This window comes from Rattus norvegicus, chromosome 17 (assembly GCF_021556685.1).
Source record: "Rattus norvegicus strain SHRSP/BbbUtx chromosome 17, alternate assembly SHRSP_T2T, whole genome shotgun sequence".
Lineage (NCBI taxonomy): Eukaryota > Metazoa > Chordata > Mammalia > Rodentia > Muridae > Rattus > Rattus norvegicus.
In genome coordinates, this window is record NC_141550.1 from 88,154,633 (window position 1) to 88,173,866 (window position 19,234).

A 19,234-nucleotide genomic window follows, 5' to 3' on the forward strand; every position below is an offset into this window, starting at 1 on the left:
TTACCTCTGTATGCTCAGGAATCCATTTTATAACAACAAATACTTGTCAGATTTCCAGAGCAAATCAACTCACTTTAGTAGAAAACAAAAACTTATTATTAATGGCACAAACTTGAATATCTTTAATAAACTCGCCAAAAAAACTCAGCATCTGTCTCAGTTAAAAGCATTAACCAGATACCCTCATCTACACATATTTTAACTTAATTATATTTCAAACATGGTGGTTGCATTTTAAAACACCTGACAGACAGACATTTCAGGATTCTGAGATACCCTGTACATTTGTAACATTGTTCATTTCTCGCTCAAGATGCCTAACAAATTGTTTAAATGGCCATTAATAGGATTTTAAAATTGGTGTTCATACTTTCAAGGAGTATAGACACTCACCAACTGTCTACAGTTTTATGAGAATGGTCTAAGGACTAGTACTATATATCATAGATCTTCTAAGACATGGCACTTTGAAATGCCTATGCAATAAACTTTAAAGCATACCAAATTACAATGTTGTATTCATATAGGATGGTAAACTCAATATATTCCCAAATGACTCACAGACATAGAAAATAGCTCACATTCAAGCCTTCCAAATGCCAAGTTCTTTAAGATAGTGCACTTTGAAAAAGGAAAGTCACCCCTTCTTGGTTCCTAGAGGCAACCTAGACCTGTGTTTTGCCCAACTACTCCAGTGACACCTTAAAAATAGGAAGGCAGGGCTGTAGTGAAAAGTTCTTTTCTGCCCCCTTTCAAGAAAGGAAAGTGCCAACTTGGGATTATCTCCCCTCACAGCAGGGTCTTCTGAAAGGGGAGAACTGAAGGGTGAGAGAAAAGTGCATTATATTTCTGTGAAATATCTATCCCCTTAGGCTTGAATGGTGATGGATTGTACTGTTGGATTTAACCTGTGGCACTTGTGCTTTCGAGGCTACACTCTTACAGCTGAGGAACTTTTATGAGGACTTAAAAGCCAAACATTTAGTCCTGATAAACCATGCCTTTCCCATTATGGATGCACAAAAGACTCTCCAAAAGAAATGGAGCAGTTGTATTTCTATAGACTCTTGCCATTCAAATTCCAACTCCTTTCCAGCTTTCCTAATACAACTGTGCTCAGCACGTTCGCTGCTCAAAGGTTCAGGTTTCATCTTAATGGGAAGATACAATGACACACCCTTTAACTGTTCAGGAATCAGACAAATTAGTGTTATCAGTAATTAGCTCATGGGAGTGATTTTAGCTTTGAACATGATTCATTACAATTTGTTCCCCAGTGTAACTGAAGAACTCGTCAGTGCAAGCTTGAGAAAATGTGTTTACCAGCTGTTTCTATATATGCCCTCATGACAATTTTCTTAAAGTATTTTCACTAGGGTTTTCCTCAAACTCATCATTTTTCAGAGGAGAAAGAGTCTACCAGATTCAGTGGAACCTGCTTACTTTTACCAAATGATCACCTCTGATCAAAGAACTCATTTATTAGCATGCCTCCACCACTTCAGAGAACACATTTTAGTTAGCCCATTACAATAGAGTAGCCTTACACTGGCTAATAGGAGGAATCTTTAGTCTAGGCTTAGGAAAATGCATTTTTGCGCACTTTATCACAGCACATATAGTCTTTCTGAACTTAAAGATGTACACTAGAGTAACCCAAGTTCACTTTGTTATCTGGGTTTGCAATGTTTCTGTGAATACCCTTTTCCAGAAAGAGAACTAAGCCGGTCACTTGGCACTCTTCCTAAGCTTCTGCCCTATATTTGCAGCATTTTACAGGAGCACATCTTAAAAAAAAATTTTTTTTTACAAGTTCTGTTACAAGATGCTATCCACTCTCTGGACATCACATGTCCTTGGTATGGCCAAGACTTCATCAGCTGTTTCTATTTGGGATGTGTCTATAAAAATACTGAGATTAGCTGGAAACTTCCAAGAACTGTAGCTTTGCTTTATAAATAAAACGATAAGCAATTCCACATTGTTCATCAGGAAAGCAAGGCTTGCAGGAGAGAAAGCATTCCTTTGCGATTGTGATTGTTTTTTTTACAACTACATGCCCCCATCCCCATCGATGGGAAAGGTAATCATACTTTCACATGAATGATCTTTTTGTGTCGTCTGTATGAAGAATAACACAAGGTGACGTTTCTTCACTGCAAAATTAAAATGGGTTCATAGTGGAATAGAAAGTAAATTTAAATAATTCAGTTTAGAATATTTACATTACTCCTGAAACAATAATTAAGGACAGTGTATATCCTTTGGAGGAACGAGCTGTGCTATAGGGTTCTGGGATCCAATCTATATTTTAGCGGAGTTCAGTGTCTGACCGTTTCAGGAACGGACCTGCAGAACTGATAAACAAGAGACGCTATTTTTACTTCAAAGGTTTCGGAAACCTCGCAAACTTTTCTCTGTGTTTGCAGTGACTTTCGGGAGTCAGCTCATACATCTAATCATTTATTGAAATAATCAGTGTACAGGACATTTTGGCTTGAAGACTAGTCACAGAGAAAGAACCGCAAAAGTTAAAAAAAAAAAAATTGGAACCTCGCACATGCGCACTGAGGTGCAGCTGCTCCGTCACTTCTCCACCCCCTTTCCCCTCCTAAATAAGCTACTGTGTCCCGTCCCTGACTCTGGGACCCGGTGTACCGCCGTGGTGAGCTGGGCTGGCTGCAGGGGACCTCGCAGGGTTCTCACACTGTCCTGGCAAAGAGACCCGGAGCACTTTCCCACCCTGCCCGCCGCTTGGGAGCGTCCGTGGCAGAGACCAGCCCGGCAGGCCCAGCCGAGCCGCAGCGGGGCGTTTCTTGGTTGCACCCAGGCTGCGGCCTGGCCGCTCTTTTCCGGGCCGGGTGGGCCGAGGCCTCGCCCGCGTCGTGGCCGCGCTTTCCCCAGGCGCACCGCCGGGAAGGTTGGGGTTTAGGGGTGATTCCTGCCGAGACCCCTCGCGGTCTGCGGAGAGGCCTGGCCGCAGAACCCAAGCGGAAGGAGAGGCCTCGCTTCGGTCAGCCCAGCGGGCTCCAAGGCCAGAGCGCGGCCAGAGGACAGAGCGGGAACCGGAGGCCGCAGGGCCAGGCCGGGTGCGCGGCCAGGCGCTTTCGCACTCCGCCCGCGCTCCTTCCCTTCTCGGGGCCCCGCGCGCTCCCCTCCCTGCCGCCCGCGCGTCCCCGTAACCTCCTTGGTAGTTCTTCCCACTCTGCCCCCACGTCCCCACCCCGCTGCTCTTTTCTGGGCCTGAGGTTCTGAGGATGCTCCTGGGAGCTGGAGAAACTTTGGGCGAGTGAGAACGTAGAGGCCCGGGCCTTGCCCTCAGCTCACCGGGGCGTGCTGATGCTGGTCTGGAGCGCGCCCACGACACTTGGTGATCCGTCTGCACCCCCACCCACCTCCGGTCTAGACCGCACCGCCTGGTCTTGGGGAGATGCACCTGAGCGGTGCATGCTCTCCCTCGTAGACGCCAGGGTAGTCTGCAGCGAAGCACCTTCAGGGTTGCCTCTTGTGTTTTGTACAACAATAAGGAGAGATTTCAAGCACCCAAGAGCAAATTCCCCCATGATTTCTAAGTCCAACAATAAAATTTGGGAGACATAGAGGTTCTTGAGATGGCGGCGAATAATTTTAAAGGTGGAGCGCTCACAGAGTTTTCCTTCTAGTCATGCTGGCTTTGGAGCAACTTTTAATTAAGAAAGCTTATGTAAGTAGGATGCTTACATGCACTTACTGCGCAGCAATCGTTTGTTTTGCTCTACATGTTACGGCATGAGGCGTTTCACACTGGTTGACTCCTACATTTAAAACGTAGATTTTTAGTAATCACCACTGTACTCCTGGGTTTTTCGGCGGGGCGGGGAGGGGGAGAAGTCATCACTCTGATCATAGCTTTCCTTGGGAGGGGACCAGAAGCCTTGAAGCTTTGCATCCACCCAGACACTTCTGGGAAGCCACGTGTAGGTGGATCTAGATCTGTCGGACTAGCCACTGTCACGTTGGCATTGTAGTGGTCTGAAAAGCACTACTAGACCCTTAACATATACGAGGTCGACTGTAAAATATTTGAGAAACAAAGTCAATTACGAATAAAATACAAGATACATAGAAAAGTCAGCCTCCACTCCCTAGGGAAGTTCTACATCTCCTTTGCTCTGGGGGCAAATTTGCTGGCACAACTGAATGGTCTGCTCATATCTAACTGCAAAAACCTGATGCTTATGCTTCAAACAAGGATTGTACCGTGATTCAGATAGCCCTATGTTTGCTTGCTTCATTATAGCTCACATCTGAGCCCACAAACTTGGCTGCTGTGGAGCACACAGTAGTACTTCTGTCTTAATTGGAGTGAGGAAGCTACTTCAGTGACTTTTACACTTGATGTTGGCGAAAGGATTGTGGAAGTTCAAAAATTGACAAATGACAGTTACCAATTGAATGCCTTTGAAAAATGCTAACATGCTTGAATGGGAAAGATTTCATCTCTATAGGAAGCAGATAACGTTCTGTTAACAAGTTTTTCCTCATCTTAAACTGTCTTGATGGCTTGCCATTCCTTACTTAACCCAAACCTTTGCTCCCCAGACAGAATACTTGGATTATAGACCTGAAGTCAATGGTAGGCATACACGTGCTCAATTAATAAGACTGTAATACATGGAGAATGAACTGTTTTCCTCCTATTAAATTCCGTGCTCTGGAAGGCAGGCACATTCTCTCAAGGGCAAAGTGTCTGAAACACAGGGATATTGTTATGTGCTCAGCCTAAAAGGAGAATATCTGCCCGCTTCAAGTGCCTCAACAGGTTTCTGAAATGGTGAACTTTACCTTGTAAAAATCAGCTAGGAACTGGAAAACAGACGTGTTAAAACTACCAAAGGGTCTCATATACACGAGTAGCATATAGCTCGGCAGTAGTGGAATTTTCTGGATTCTCCGAGAAGATTTGTAAAGAGAAACGGAACAAGATTCATATCCTGGTTTTGTGCTTTTAGGTTTCAGTGCCATAAATAAGTAGGGGATAATTTTGAAGTTGTATTACTAGCCTTTCCCAAAAGGAGGCAAAGACTTCCAAACTTTTCACTGAAACAGTTTTTCAAGCTAATATTTCACTACCAGTCAAATGCACAGTTTTATTTGGCAAGTCATGATACATCTGTAAATTCTACTGGTGCCTTAAGGACAATAATCTTAGTTTGATAATACCTTAAGTATTCTCTTGACTAGTTCTTCATATAACCATTAGTCTAAAGGTTTATATGTGGTCTTGGAACAGTCATATAACTGTGTAAAACTATGTAAAAGCATTTTGTCTTAAAGTTAGTAAATTGAAAATGGGTCAGGAAAGAATAGCTTTCTTTTCAGTAACAGTAGTCTTCACTATATTTTATATTTCAATTACCAACAATTCCACTTATGGGTACATTATGATCATTATCTTACATTTCTTCATTGAACTTTAAAGGGCTTTGGGGAAAATACTGATAAAAAGAAAGATGTGATTCTTTACTCCATCTAACTTCTTCAGCTATGCAATAGTCATCCTATAAAGTGTTTCATCGGGATAATACATTCTACTAATGGACATTGTTCATGACAGACTTTATGGTTTAAAATATCCTTTCTACTTGACTTTTAAAACCATGCAGCATTTGTTAGGAGCTCAATAACCCACGTATGGGTTGCTGCATGGTTTTAAAAGTCAAGTAGAAAATAAATAGGATATAGAAATAGAAAACAAAGAGCAAAGCACCTACTAAAAATGGTAGGTGTAGCAGTTAAGGAGTTTGAATTGTTTAAAGACTGAAACTAAGCAATGGAACCTTTAAGTTGTGATTTTTTTTTTTTTGGTCTGTTTAGGTCTTCAAAATGCTACAGGGAACTGAAAATAAAAAGAGTACACTCCATTAGCAATTTTACTAATTCACTAGGGGTTTCCCGGTATGTCTCTACCTGGGAGCAGACACTTTTGCTTTAAAGGCCCTGTTGGGGAAAATGTAGAAGACCTCTGCGAAACTTACAGAGGTAAGTAAAAGGACGTGCCCCTGGGTGCTGCAAAAGCCAAAGGCTGTCCTGGAGTGTGAAGCAGGGGTCTATGCACACTCCTTTTCCCCGGGTGGGCAGCCCATGTCCCAGACTATTAGGTCTTCAGAGAATACCAAGGCTTCCTCAGGAGACTTCTAAAGTGACTGTAGTGGCCGATTCCAAGTGTGAAAACCAGAGATGTGTGTGCTCCCTCCTGGGTTTAGCAAAGATTTCCGGTCTGCCACTATTAGGCAGCAGCTGTGGCTAGCTGCCCATTTGACACCTGGTGAAATGGTAGTTTCAGAGAGAGAAATATTTAAAATTGACACCTGCCACTGAAACATTTGGTACAGAGTTTTCAGACAGGAGCTAGAACTCACGGTGAACTGTAGTGCTTAAATGTGGTGAAAAGGACAGTGCCGCCCGCAGCTCAATTTATGTGACCTGGTGTTTCCAGGTGAAGGCTCTTTTCTTTTGGAAATGTCATCGAGCAACAAAATAAGGCCCGAATTAAAAATAATTTAAAAAAATCAAATTGAAATACGGAGACAGCAACTTGGTAGTAATTAGGAAAACCTTCAAGATGGCTATTTATCCTACTTTCTCTTCTGCTTTTCCGCGGACTCTCTAGGTGTCTTTAATTGCTGCTCATATATCGTGGACACTGCAGGAATCCGGAGATCAGAAATGCCAGCTAAGGAAGAGAGGCATTATAGGACACGGAGTAACTTGATGCAGTGCCGCATTGATCCCATCGGATCACCCCGCGCTAACACAGCTGTCAGTCTGATTTCTGGTTCCCAGAACACCCTCCTTTCCTTCCAGCCCCTAGCCCGCGCAGCGGTCGGGAAACCCTGCCTCACAGGATGGGTCGGCACAGACCAAGTCCTCCCAGGAGCTTCCCGGGTCCCGTGCACCGCCAGCAAGGAAGTGACAACCGACGAATGCGTGCCACGAGCAACACTGGAGTCTCAGGTCCTCCCTCGGCCACTCCAGCTACCACTGTGACGTCACGACAGGGACCTACTGTTGCCGGGGGGACGGCTTCGTTCCAGTTCTGGTCTGTTGCCCCAGAGTGTGGGTACACAGAGCAGTCCCAAGGGACGTCGAGGGGTCGCGGCGAGAGGACCCGACGCACGCCGCGGCACCATGAGCCAGCGGCAGGTGCTGCAAGGTAGGAGCCATGGGAAGGCGCCCGGTCCGACGGGCTGGCGCCGAGGGCGGGCTACTCCATTTCGCCTCTGTCCACAGTGTTCGAGCTGTACCAGAACGCCCGGACCCGGTTCGTGCAGATGGTGGCGGAGCAGGCGACCAGACCTCAGAACATTGAGACACTGCAGAATGCGGGTGAGCCTTCACAGGGGCCCTGGTCTCACACCCATCCCGCATCCATTCTCCTCCTTCATCGCCCTGGCCTCATCCTTCATCCCACAGCACCCAGTGCCCAGCCTCGCCTGGTACCCCGTCCTCCTCCTGCACCCCCCCCACCCCCCGCTGCCTGCCTAGCCTCCACGCTCTCCTACTAGCCCAGTTTTTGGGGATCGGAGGAAGTGGGCCAAAGTGCTGCCAAGTCCCTCCGGACTCCCTCCCCTCCGCGGGATCTTGTGGGCGAGGCAGTGGAGGAGGCCTGGTATCATTTCCATCTTCACCGCAATCAACCAGCTAGATGAACTGCCTGGAAGTCATTTTCCTGGATGGTAATCTACCCTCACCAGACCCAGTCTATCCCGGTGCCCTCTCTTCTCACTCTTTGATCACATTCACTCCCTAGAAGCAAAGAAATTCCAGGCTGCTTTCGCTGTTCTCCTCCTGGCATTAATGGGAGAAGAGAAGTATGCTTGAATCTTTTCCAAGAAGTAGGCAATGCGGACCTGGTTTTGTGAATTCTTTTCTCACCCCTTAGTCTGAAGAAAGGAGGGGAGAGAGAAGAGTTCACAGTTAGTGAAATCCATCTATGTTCCACCACCACCACCACCACCACCACCACCACCACCACCACCACCACCACCAGGGTGGGTGTGTGTGTGTGTGTGTGTGTGTGTGTGTGTGTGTGTGTTTCTGAAGAGACAACATTTACTTGCTCCGAATGGGGCACCAAACACAGACCACAGAAATGATTCCATCCAAATCTAGCTTGAGGATCCAGTGAGTTTACTTAGCATTATTAACAAGAAGCAATCTACACACCACTGAAAATTCCTTTCTGCATCAGCCACCTTAAGTACTTAGACACCCTGGAGAGGGTCTGGACTTCATAAGCCTCTCCTCTAGATGTCTTTATCTGTAGCCACCCCATGACTTGAGACTGAAAGACAGAGACAGACAGACGTCGGACAGACACACACAGAGACGGAAGACAGCTTTCCACAAGTGCCTCTGACTGAACTGTAAGCTTGATACCACTTACTAGATCTTAAGAAAACTTCAGTTTACCGGATGAGATCTTTAAAACTAGTTTAAATGAACACATTCAAACTAAATTAAGATCACATTGCAATGGTCACAGCATTTAGACCGTGTTTACTCTGGGTTTCTTTGAGGAAACACCTTCCCTTGATCAATTTCTTGGTTTTCTCACTGAATTTTACTTTTTCTTCCCTGGGTATTATCTCAGGTTGTGATGGGGAGCCATTTATGATGAAGTATGTTTTTCCATATTTAACTATCTGTGAGATAACTGTAGATTTAGCCTTCTCTAGTGCCATCTTTCAAACATTAGTACAGATTACAAGGAGGACACTGAGGCAGAAATTCCTTGATCCTAATTTCCCTTTTTCTCAGTTTGTTTCAGTCTATAAACCTTTGTCTCTGGAACCTCTGCCATAGTCAATATACTTTGTGACGAAGATCTCTTGGATTTTCTTTTAAATTAGTGTGGATACACATGCCATGGTGCAGTGCATTGGTTGCCCACTTAGGTCAGCTCTCTCCTTCCACCTCCTGGATCCTGATAGCAAACCAGGTTGTCAAGCTTCTGTCAAGCAGGGAGCCGCAGTGGCTGCCTTGAATCGTGCTTCTAAATCACGATCACTTCCTGCTGCTGTCTATCCCTGCACAACCCCTGAGCTAGTATCTATTTTTAAAATGTTGTCATTTCAGAACTCATTTTGTCCTGTGATGGTTTCGTGTATATTGATTTTCTTTTTTCTATGTACGAACATTTTATTAGGGCATTTTACATTTTAAACTAAGTTCTAAAGTACTTTTAAATTTATTTTTCCTCAGTCCTACTCAATGTTCTCCGTGAATGGGTGCTTACTATTTGTGACAAGGTATATGTAGGCAAATGAGTATTTTGAGTAAAAAAAATACCTAGAAAAAATTAACACTGAAATATTAAAATAAATATACACAATCCTGGAGAGGAAGAGTATCTTTTGGAATTTTAATGCGGGGTTGCCTCTTCCCATCAGAGTACAAGGTGGAATACATTGTCAGTTTGTCTTTGGTTTTGTTTTTATTTTTAAAACAAGGTTTTAGCTTTGGTGCCCAGGTTGGCCTTGGACTCTTTGGCCCTCCTGCCCCAATTCTACCAAGTAGCTAGGGATGCGAACAGGAGCAAATGCTCTGTGTGGGGATTTAACAAACCAGCTGGTTCCATGGTCAAAGTATAGGAGGTGCGTAGCTCAGGCCTGGGCATCCATCTGGCTTGTGAAGAAATTAATATAAGGCAGATATGGTAGTCTTTCAAAATTACTTTCTGACTTTCATCTTAATGGCATGTTAAGACATTCTTTTCTGGGGAAACATATTTTTAACATACTTAAGTTCGTCTAGATCTCATAATTCTTATAGTAATTTAAAATCATGACTATGCCTGTATGTGTATTCCTGTGGTTTAAAAACAACCTACAAATTTTATTCTGAAACCTTTTCTTCCTCACTGGTCAATAAGATGAACCATTCTAATGGTATATTCTTTTTTTAAAAAAATCGCCATGGATTTAAACATGCTTTGGAGTGTGTTTTGAATTCATTTTACAACCAAGCTTTAATTAGGCAAGTGTTTCCCTTTGACAGTAAGGCACATTTTACTCTTGACTTTGATACATGGCCTGTGTATGTGAGAGGAATTTTTAAAATGAAGGCTATTAGATTTTTTTTGACGTTAGCTGTTTAAAGAAGTTCTCTGCCTTTAGGTACTACTGGTGGTTATCAAATAATAGTGAAGGAAGTCAGCCTCTAGGAAAGCCTTCACAGATAAACCCCTGAAGGTGGGGACTGATAGTAAAGTGAAACTGGCCTCGTAGGGAGCTTCAGGCTTCTCTGTCCTAAAAAAATCAGTCTTATCAAATCAGAAACTCTTTAAAAATATACAGAAAAAAAATCCAGGATCCCATAGGAACTGAGAACCAAGATAGTAGTTCAAAGAATTGGACAGAGTATCTGCAGAATCAAGGCACAGGGGACTGTTTCAAGCCCTTGAGAGTCAACTGATCAATGATTTCTTTACTGACTGGGAGAACTAGGGGGAACCAGAGGTGGTATTTGCTATTTGTTGGTTGGTGTTTTAAGTCCACAATGATCACTTCATTTCTTTGTTTTTGGCTTAGATCGTACTTTGTATAAGTTCATTTTAGTGGAGCAGAACTGGGATTTCTGCAGAAGGGTTGTGTTAGTCCTAGGAGGATGCATGGCTATGTCTGGGAAGAAGTTGGCCTTGTCTAAGAGTCAGTGGGCTATCCTGTGCTAGTTTCCAAAGAGGAATGTTAGCTCTGCCATTTGCCTTATGCCTCGTGACATAATGGTCATTTGATATTAGTTTTTAAAGATTTATTTTATTTTGTACATATGAGTATTTTTGCTTGCATGTATGTAGGTGAACCATGTGTAGGTCTGGTGCCTATGGAGGTCAAAAGAGAATCTCCTAGAAATGGAGTTGTGGTTGGTTGGATAGCCGGCTGTGAGCCATACTGCTGAGCCATCTCCAGCCCTCCATGTTAAATTCATGGCTTCTTCAGGTTCTTTCAGATGACAGTAAGGGATATTTGTGCACGTGTGCACATCTAGAGAGAATCATCTCTGCCTACTTTTCTAAACATTCTAAGCTTTGTGGCTGTCAAAGTATGTGGTAGACTACATTGTTTTTCCGTAGGAATTGTGTTTATAGGCTTCGTGTTATAGACTTAGTTTAACAGCATGTGTCTTGCTAAAGTCATCCAGGCTGCTCTGGAACTCATGATCCTCCTGTCTCAACATCCTGAGTGCTGGGATTGCAGGTCTGCACCACCACACAAGCTTGTAACATGTATTTAAAAAAACCTGAAGTCGAATATTAAATGAAGTAGATGTCCGTCAATAGAGACATTGGCCTCTTGCCAAAAGAAGTTGTCAAAAAATAGACTTATTTATTCCACAGTTACTTGTTAATTATTTACTATATGTCAAGTTAAATACTAAATATGATATTTCTGGTAGAAAACTGTTCCTTTTTATTTGTAAAATGTTCTCCCTCTTTTGGTGCCAGGAAACTTGTGCTCAGTCATCATTTGCAATAATCATCTTATGTATGTTTGTGACACAGTTATCAGTTCCCTCATCTGATACATAGCCGTTGAATGTTATCATTTTAAAAGTATTATTTTTGCATGTACTGTGGATTGAACCCAGGGCTTCTAAAATGCTAAGCATGTAGGGTACCATTTATACACATCTTTTAAAGTAAGCTTTCTCTAATGTGCATGCCATAGCGTAAACTGCCTAAATATTTTAGAATGAGTGTATGCACTAAGGGATTAGCTATGTGGGTGTGTGTCTGCGCACACGTGTTTTGCTGGACATTGAACTCAACCTCATGTATGCTAGCCATGTATTCCACCAATGAACTACGTATACTGTAAGCCTGAGACAGTTTTCTAATGAAATGCCTCACAAATTTATTTTTCTGCAGATATTACCCCTGAAACCGGAAGCAGGAGCTAGTCTTTTTGTACAGCCATTATTACTTAACATTCTGACTTCTCCCTAGATATCTTAATTATCTGCAGTTTTACAATCGTTATATATTGCGAAAAAAATCAATACCATCAGTAGAAGATAAGATGAGAATCGAGATTTTCAACATGCCTTTCAGATCACATGGAACCGTGTGTGTATGGTGTGATTTTAAGGGAGGGAATGGTTTAAGTGGCCCATGTGAGTTCCTTAAAGTTTTGTGGATTTATTTATAACTGCATTGTTACTGTACTTAACATCGTGTGAATAAGTGAAAATAACTGTCACAAAATATCTTTATTTTGTTTTTAACTGAAGTCCATTTGAAACAAAGTTAATTTGCACGGGTGGTTCGTTTGCCACCAGTGAACATTTATGGCTCGCACAGATGGCAGGCGGACCCTGAACATATGTGCTGATCACGTAAGCATTAAAAGGGACAGTTCCTGCCCTTCCTGGCTTATATGCTAATGTACATAGTTTATGTATGTAATATTTCTTAACACATATAACATGTATAATATGTAGTATATATCATACATATGTAATATATAATATGTAATTATATATATGTGTGTATAACTGTTATATATCTATATATTACTATTTGTTTGAAAGACCTAAATCAAGATTTGGGTATGAGAGGTGTTGTACAGGGGTTAGGTATTACCTCTGTTGAATTCCGTGTTCTTACATGTTGTATGTTTTTAGAACCAATCTACCTATCCAGGATCTCCTGTCTTGTCTTATCTATCCATTGGATGGTTCTGTGGACTAAACCTAGGGTTACAGGCACAGTAGGCATGCATCTTAGTTAGGGTTCCTATTGCTGCAGTGAAACACCATGACCAAATGCAAGTTGGAAAGGAAACAGTTTGTGTGGCCACACTGATTTGGATTCACAGTCCATTACTGAAGGAAGCTGACAGGAACTCACACAGAGCAGGAACCTGGATGCAGGAGCTGAGGTAGAGGCTATGGTGGGGTGCTGCTTATGGCTTGATCGCCGTGGCCTACCCAGCCTGCTTTCTTACAGAACCCAGACCACCAGCTCAGAGATGGCCCTACCCACAACAGGCTGGGCCCTTCCCTGTCAATCACTAATTAAGAAAATGTCTTATGGCCAGATCTTGTAGAGGCATTTATTTATTTATTTTAATTTTAATTTTTTTTTTTTTAGTTAAGGTTCCCTCCTTTCAGATGACTCTAGCTTGTATCTAGTTGACATAAAGGAAGGCAGCACAGGGAGTGTTCACTACTGAAGTCCAAACTTATCGTTGGAGTAATGAAATCTCCTTGCCAGTGTAAAAGTGTGTGTATGGTGTGTGTGTGTGTGTGTGTGTGTGTGTGTGTGTGTGTGTGTGTGTGTGTGTGTGTATGGGTGCCTGAAGAAGCCACGTCCCCTGGAAGTGAGCTAGTGAAGTTGTAAGTGTAAGCTGCCTGGTATTATGGGGAATTGAACTCAAGTCTCCTGGAAGAACAGCAAATATTCTTAACTTGGAGCTCTCTCTCCCATCCTGTCTTAATAGTTTATGAGTCAGATGTATTTGAAAAATGGAGAAAACATAAAAGGAAAAAAATTCCCCTGACTAGGTGGATTGGTGAAATAAAAAGTGAAATTTCCCAGATCGGGAGGCTTGTAGTCAGTTAATTGTAACTAATAAGTCATTACTAATAAATACTTATAATTAAATTAAAATTATAACATAATAATTCACTTTAAGATTATTTTATTTTATTTTACTTGTTTTAAAGACAGGGTCTTACTCTGTTGCCCTGGCTGGACTGGAAGTTGATGTACAAAGCAGGCTGGCTTTAAACTCACAGAGATTCTCCTGCCCCTGCCTCCCTACTGCTGAGATATAAAATGTACGCCACTATTCACAGCTGTTTTACAGCCTTAACAGTTCCGAGTTCCTGTGGCTTAATTTTAAATGTAATCCAATATGAATAACCCACTATTGACTTAACTACATATTTCAAAATAACAAGTTGCTGCCTTGCATAAATATATCAAGAAGAAAAGAAAAAAAACCAGAATCATCTAAAAAGAAGACTAACAAAATCACACTGTAGTTCTTAAAAAGCTTATGGTTGTGGTCTCAGAAATGCATTCAATGTATACTTTACCATGTATGTTTTGACCTCTTTTAATAAAACTGTCACATTTATTATAAATATGTCAATCAATACTTGAAAACAAGTCAACCCAAATGGGCTAAACCCTCAAATATATTTCTCTAGTAAAGATGTAGACCAATAGGCACATGAGAAGATGTTCAACGGGGAATGCACATCAGCCACGGGCCACTGCTGCACTATGCACCACTAGGACAGTATTGCTTGGGTGTAGAGGTACTGGCCCTGTGTGGTCTAGCTGCCGTTGAAGACAGGTAGTTCTTATCTGGGGATGGTTCACCACCACTGTAAGCAGACAACACCCAAATACAGTTGAAAAGGATGGAAAGGTAAGTTTGTTGTTTGTATTTTATAACAGCACAAGGACAAAAGTAAGGAGGTGTTAAAAAGAAATAAGTACTTTTTAATATCTAGAAACTTTCTAGAAATAACCTGTGTTCGAATTTGATAATTACTTTCTTTATTCTGTACTCTAAACATTTTGCTGGGAGACTTCTGAAGTCCTCTCTCTTAGAAAGTCTAGTGAAAAGCACTTGTGAACATCAGGGCTTGGTTAACACAGACCCTGAACCACATGTGAGCTGGCAGCATCTCCCGTACAGGCAATAGCCTCATGGATCCTGGTCCAATCTGGCCAATTTAAACATAGAAATAATAACCAAATGAAACTTGAAACTAGGGAGACTCACAGGCTGTATAATTAAATACATCTTGACAAACAGTTGTTTCTAGCTTATGCTATTTCTGGTCGAATTGCGTGTTATTGTGAATGCTATTTTTTTCTCTTTCAAATGTTTCTAAATATAGAGTGACATAAGGATATTTGGTAATATTTGATTTTTGTCTATCACCAGAATATATATATATATATATATATATATATATATATATATATATATATATATATATATATATGTATGTATGTATGTAGAGGTCAGAGGATAACTTGCAGTACTTTGTTCTCTCCATGTGGGTCCTGGGGATGAAACTTAGGCAGGCAGTTGGTGGCGAGTGCTTTTACCTGCTGAGTCATTCGTCTGTACCAGGATATGTTTTTAAGGAATATCAAGTTTAATAAATATGTATGTTAAACAACAGTTGTGAAGTCAAGGGGTACTTTGTTCCTGTTTGAATGCTGTCATTGTTTTGTGTAATGTTACACTTGAGTGGTAACTGGGAAGCAGAAGCAGCACACGGAAGATAAGGCTGGCACAAGGAGTTAAACATCCTGTGAGGTAACCACAAGGCATTTATTACTGGGTTGCCTTCCCTGGCCTCCTCAGTTCTCAGCACACATTTGTCCACTAATTATCAACAGTTAATGTCTGAATTCTAATCTCATTCCATCAGTTCTGGATTGTGAGCAATTTATGTAGTCCTTCTTGGCTTTAATTCTTTCATTGGTGAAAGAGGCATAAAGACGGGGCCTAGTTCTTAGGTTTGCCATGAGAGTTCAGTGAGTTCCTATGGAACAAAGCCTGTAGAGCAATGCTTTTGCATGAAGCTCCCAGTCCATATAAATGACTTACTGCAAGCGTGATGGTGGCCATATGGCCATTGTGTATTCAACCCTGGCACAAATATCACGGGAGAGCTAGTGATACATTGTTTCCTAGAACAAGGACTTGCTTAAAGCTCCATGTGGCAGGCTATTGCTACATTGAAGGTTTTTCTTTCTCCTACTTTTACCCACCTCCTTTCTTCTACCCTTTCCACCTCCTAACACTAGATAGGAGAGAAACGGGTAAAGGGGGAAGGGGGAGACATTATCTATCATTAGACTAATTCCTGCTGATTAGGGGCATTGAGTTTCTTGGAGCAAATTTGATATTCGAAACAGGATATCTAATTACTCCTCCTCCTCCTCCTCCTCCTCCTCTTGCACAATTACTTAACAAACTGCAACCAACAGCATCCAATCAACAGCCCACCTGCCCGCTGGCATTTACATAACCTCTGAAAAGTCCCCAGAATTTAAAATGTCACACAATCACAGAACCTATCTGCTGTCAAAATCATGTCTCTGCTATAGCACTGGACAAATCAGAGTCAGTTGCTGTAGACAATCTGAAGAGGGCTCATATCCCTCACCTGGAATTAAAACAAAAACATTACATTTCTGTTTTATTTTTAAAGAAAACAAAATTCTCACCACAGATCTACTTGTGCCTCCTGTGTGCGTGAGCACTGGCTGGCACACGGTGACTCTCCTAGCTCCTTCAAGTTTGAGATAGAGCCTGAAAATTTTTCTACAAGAAAATGTAGAAAAGACCAGATAAAACAAAGAATCTGGAATGGCCGTTGCGAGACAGGACTGGCAAAGGTGGCAGGGATGAGAGCTGGGCTTTGCCCCAGATACTCTAAACTTTCTCTGCATCCCTCCTGATGACGTCATAGGTGTTTACCTCCCGAGTAAGGTCTGAGTCCTCATCCAGCTTCGAAGCTGTATTTCCCCTCTGCATGCATTAGTAATTTTGGCAGCTTGCATTATTTTGTGTCTTGACCATCAGATGTCTTTAAATAGTATCCTGTTAGTTTTCAGTGGATACTGTGTGTGTGTGTGTGTGTGTGTGTGTGTGTGTGTGTGTGTGTGTAAGAAAAAGAAAAGAAAAGAGGTAGATCGAGAGATTTGAACTCATGATTCCTCTGACTCAGCCCCCTGAAAATAAGGCATCACAGGCATGTACCACTATGTCTAACTCTCAATTGTTTTATTTTTTTTGCTAAAATTTTTTGTTTGTTTTTAAACCTCCAGTTTCTAACTGCATAGCTCTGAATCACATGTTTTGCTTTTCTTTTTCTTTTTTCTTTTTTAAGATTTATTTATTTTATGTATACGAGTACACTGTAGCTTTCTTCAGACACACGAGATCCCATTATAGATGGTTGTGACCCACCATGTGGTTGCTGGGATTTGAACTCAGGACCTCTGGAAGAGCAGTCAGTGCTCTTAACCGCTGAGCCATCTCTCCAGCCCCAACTTTTCTTTTTTTTTTATTGGATATTTTCCTTCTTTACATTTCAAATGGTATCCCTCTTTCCTGGTTTCCCTTCCAGAAACCCCCGCCCCCCCATTCCAACTTCCCACCCCCTTCTTCCACAAGGGTGCTCCCCCCCACACCCCCCCACGGACTCCCTCCTGCCTCCCTGTCCTGGCATTCCCCTACACTGTGACATCGAAACTTCACAGGACCTCTCCTCCCATTGAAGCCCAACAAGGCCATCCTCTGCTACATATGCAGCTAGAGCCATGGGCTCCTCCATGTGTACTCCTTGGTTGGTGGGTTAGTCCCTGGGAGCTCTAGGGGTCTGGTTGGTTGATATTGTTGTTCTTCCTGTGGGGTGCATGCTTTGCTTTTTAAAGTAAAATTTGGCTGAGTTCTGTTTCTCATCCTTTAACTCAGGTATAATGTCTTTGCTGAGACCTCTTCTTCTGGATGTGGTGCCAACCATTCAACAGACTGCTGCCTTGGCTCTGGGGAGGCTGGCCAACTATAACGATGACTTAGCAGAAGCAGTTGTGAAGGGTGACATTCTTCCACAGCTTGTCTACTCACTGGCAGAGCAGAATGTAAGACTTTCTCAAAACCTTTTTCTTCTGTTTAGATTTTACAAATAGATAGCTTTGGCAGAGTTGTAAACTGGAAGGCATTAGAACCCTAGAAGGCTAGGATAACCTTAGATCCCTATATGTGCATGAGAATATCTTTAGGGAATTTTGCTTTGGGGCTTAAGGGCATTTTTCTGTTACTGTTAATTTAGGAGGACTGTGTAAATGTTCGGGGGATTAGACACACACAGTGTTTCTTTACCCTTCAAGGTTCCAGGCCTACCTCAGGGAAGAGGACAACACCCTGATAAGAACATAGCTGCTTTCTGCAGTTCTCACATGCAGGTGACAGAGTAAGAGACATCCTTGAGGGAGAGCCTGCGTTAAACTGAAAGGCTGAGAAAGCATACATCTAAGTAACCAAGCACTCAGAAAGCATACATTTAAGTACTAAGCACTCAGAAAGCATACATCTAAGTAACCAAGCACTCCGGCTCTTTTTAAAGCACTCTGGGGAGGGGGTGTTAGAGAGACGGTCCTTAAAGTGCTTACCCCATAAACACCTGTGTCCGTGTAAAAATGGCCAACAGAGAGGTACATGCTTCTAATCTCAGCACTGGGCTGCAAGGTAGAAACATAAGGAACCCCTGGGGTTCACTGGCCAGCTACCCTAGCATAACTGATGATCTAGGCCAAAGAGAGACAATGTCTCAAGGGAGCAGAAGGCTTTCCTGAGGATGTCCCCCAAAGTTGGCCTCTGGTCTACACACACACACACACACACACACACACACACACACACACACACACACACTCCTTTGGTGTTCTTGTGTGTTTCTAATAAGCTATTTGGGGTAAGTAGGGTTTTAGACTACCTAACCCCCTCTTAGCTTGTCCTAATGCAGGTATGTACCTGCTTTTTACTCCCTTAAGACTAGATTCCTACTTCTATAATAAAAAGATAAATAAAAACTGAAGACTGGGCAAAGAACTTGAATAGATACTTCCCTAAAAGAACATCTCCAAATGGTGAGAAACACAAGAGGAACTTGGCGGCATCAGCAGGAGGTGCGAGTCACAGGCATGGAGTGGTGCCATAATAAACATCCTTAGGGGAAAGGGGGGTGATGCTGTGAAGAAGCAGGAACCCTCAGCGACGGCCAGAGGGGTGGAGACCGGCATGATGGTCATGAGAAGCAATCCAGCAGGCCTGCTGGAGGCTCCATGTTCAAGATACGAACGAGCAATTCTAGCATCACTCACAAAAGTCATATGCAAACGTTCAGAGCAGCGTGACTCACGGCGTGGGATGAGAGATCAAACCAAGTCTATCAGCAGATCGACGAGTTAGAAAACATCTTCCACCCCACACCACGGACCGTTACTGTCATAGAAAGGACCTGAGCACTGATAAATGCCACATGGATGACTCTTAAATCAACATAAGTAATGGACGGTGTAATTTATATAAATATAGAGAACATACAAATCTGTGTAGATGAAAGCAGACTCAGGGTGCCAAAGGCTTGTGCAAGAAGGGAGAGAGAGAGAGTGAGTGCTTATTTTAAGGAGTTTATGGTGGTTAAAATG

The 19,234-nt window shown here is 42.5% G+C and overlaps 1 protein-coding gene across 2 annotated transcripts in view; it reads left to right on the top strand.

Moving 5' to 3' along the window:
- Nucleotides 1–2,644: 2,644 nt before the first annotated feature.
- The window catches only part of Spag6 (sperm associated antigen 6), a 52,371-nt gene continuing 35,781 nt past the window's right edge, over nucleotides 2,645–19,234 (top strand). The window contains exons 1-5 of one of the 2 annotated variants that reach the window (XM_087590278.1): nucleotides 2,645–3,703; nucleotides 5,857–6,021; nucleotides 6,653–7,195; nucleotides 7,273–7,368; nucleotides 17,499–17,665. In XM_087590278.1, the coding sequence (XP_087446404.1) occupies nucleotides 7,171–7,195; nucleotides 7,273–7,368; nucleotides 17,499–17,665 (288 nt within the window). In that variant the 5' untranslated portion in view covers nucleotides 2,645–3,703; nucleotides 5,857–6,021; nucleotides 6,653–7,170. 2 annotated transcript variants of the gene reach the window in all.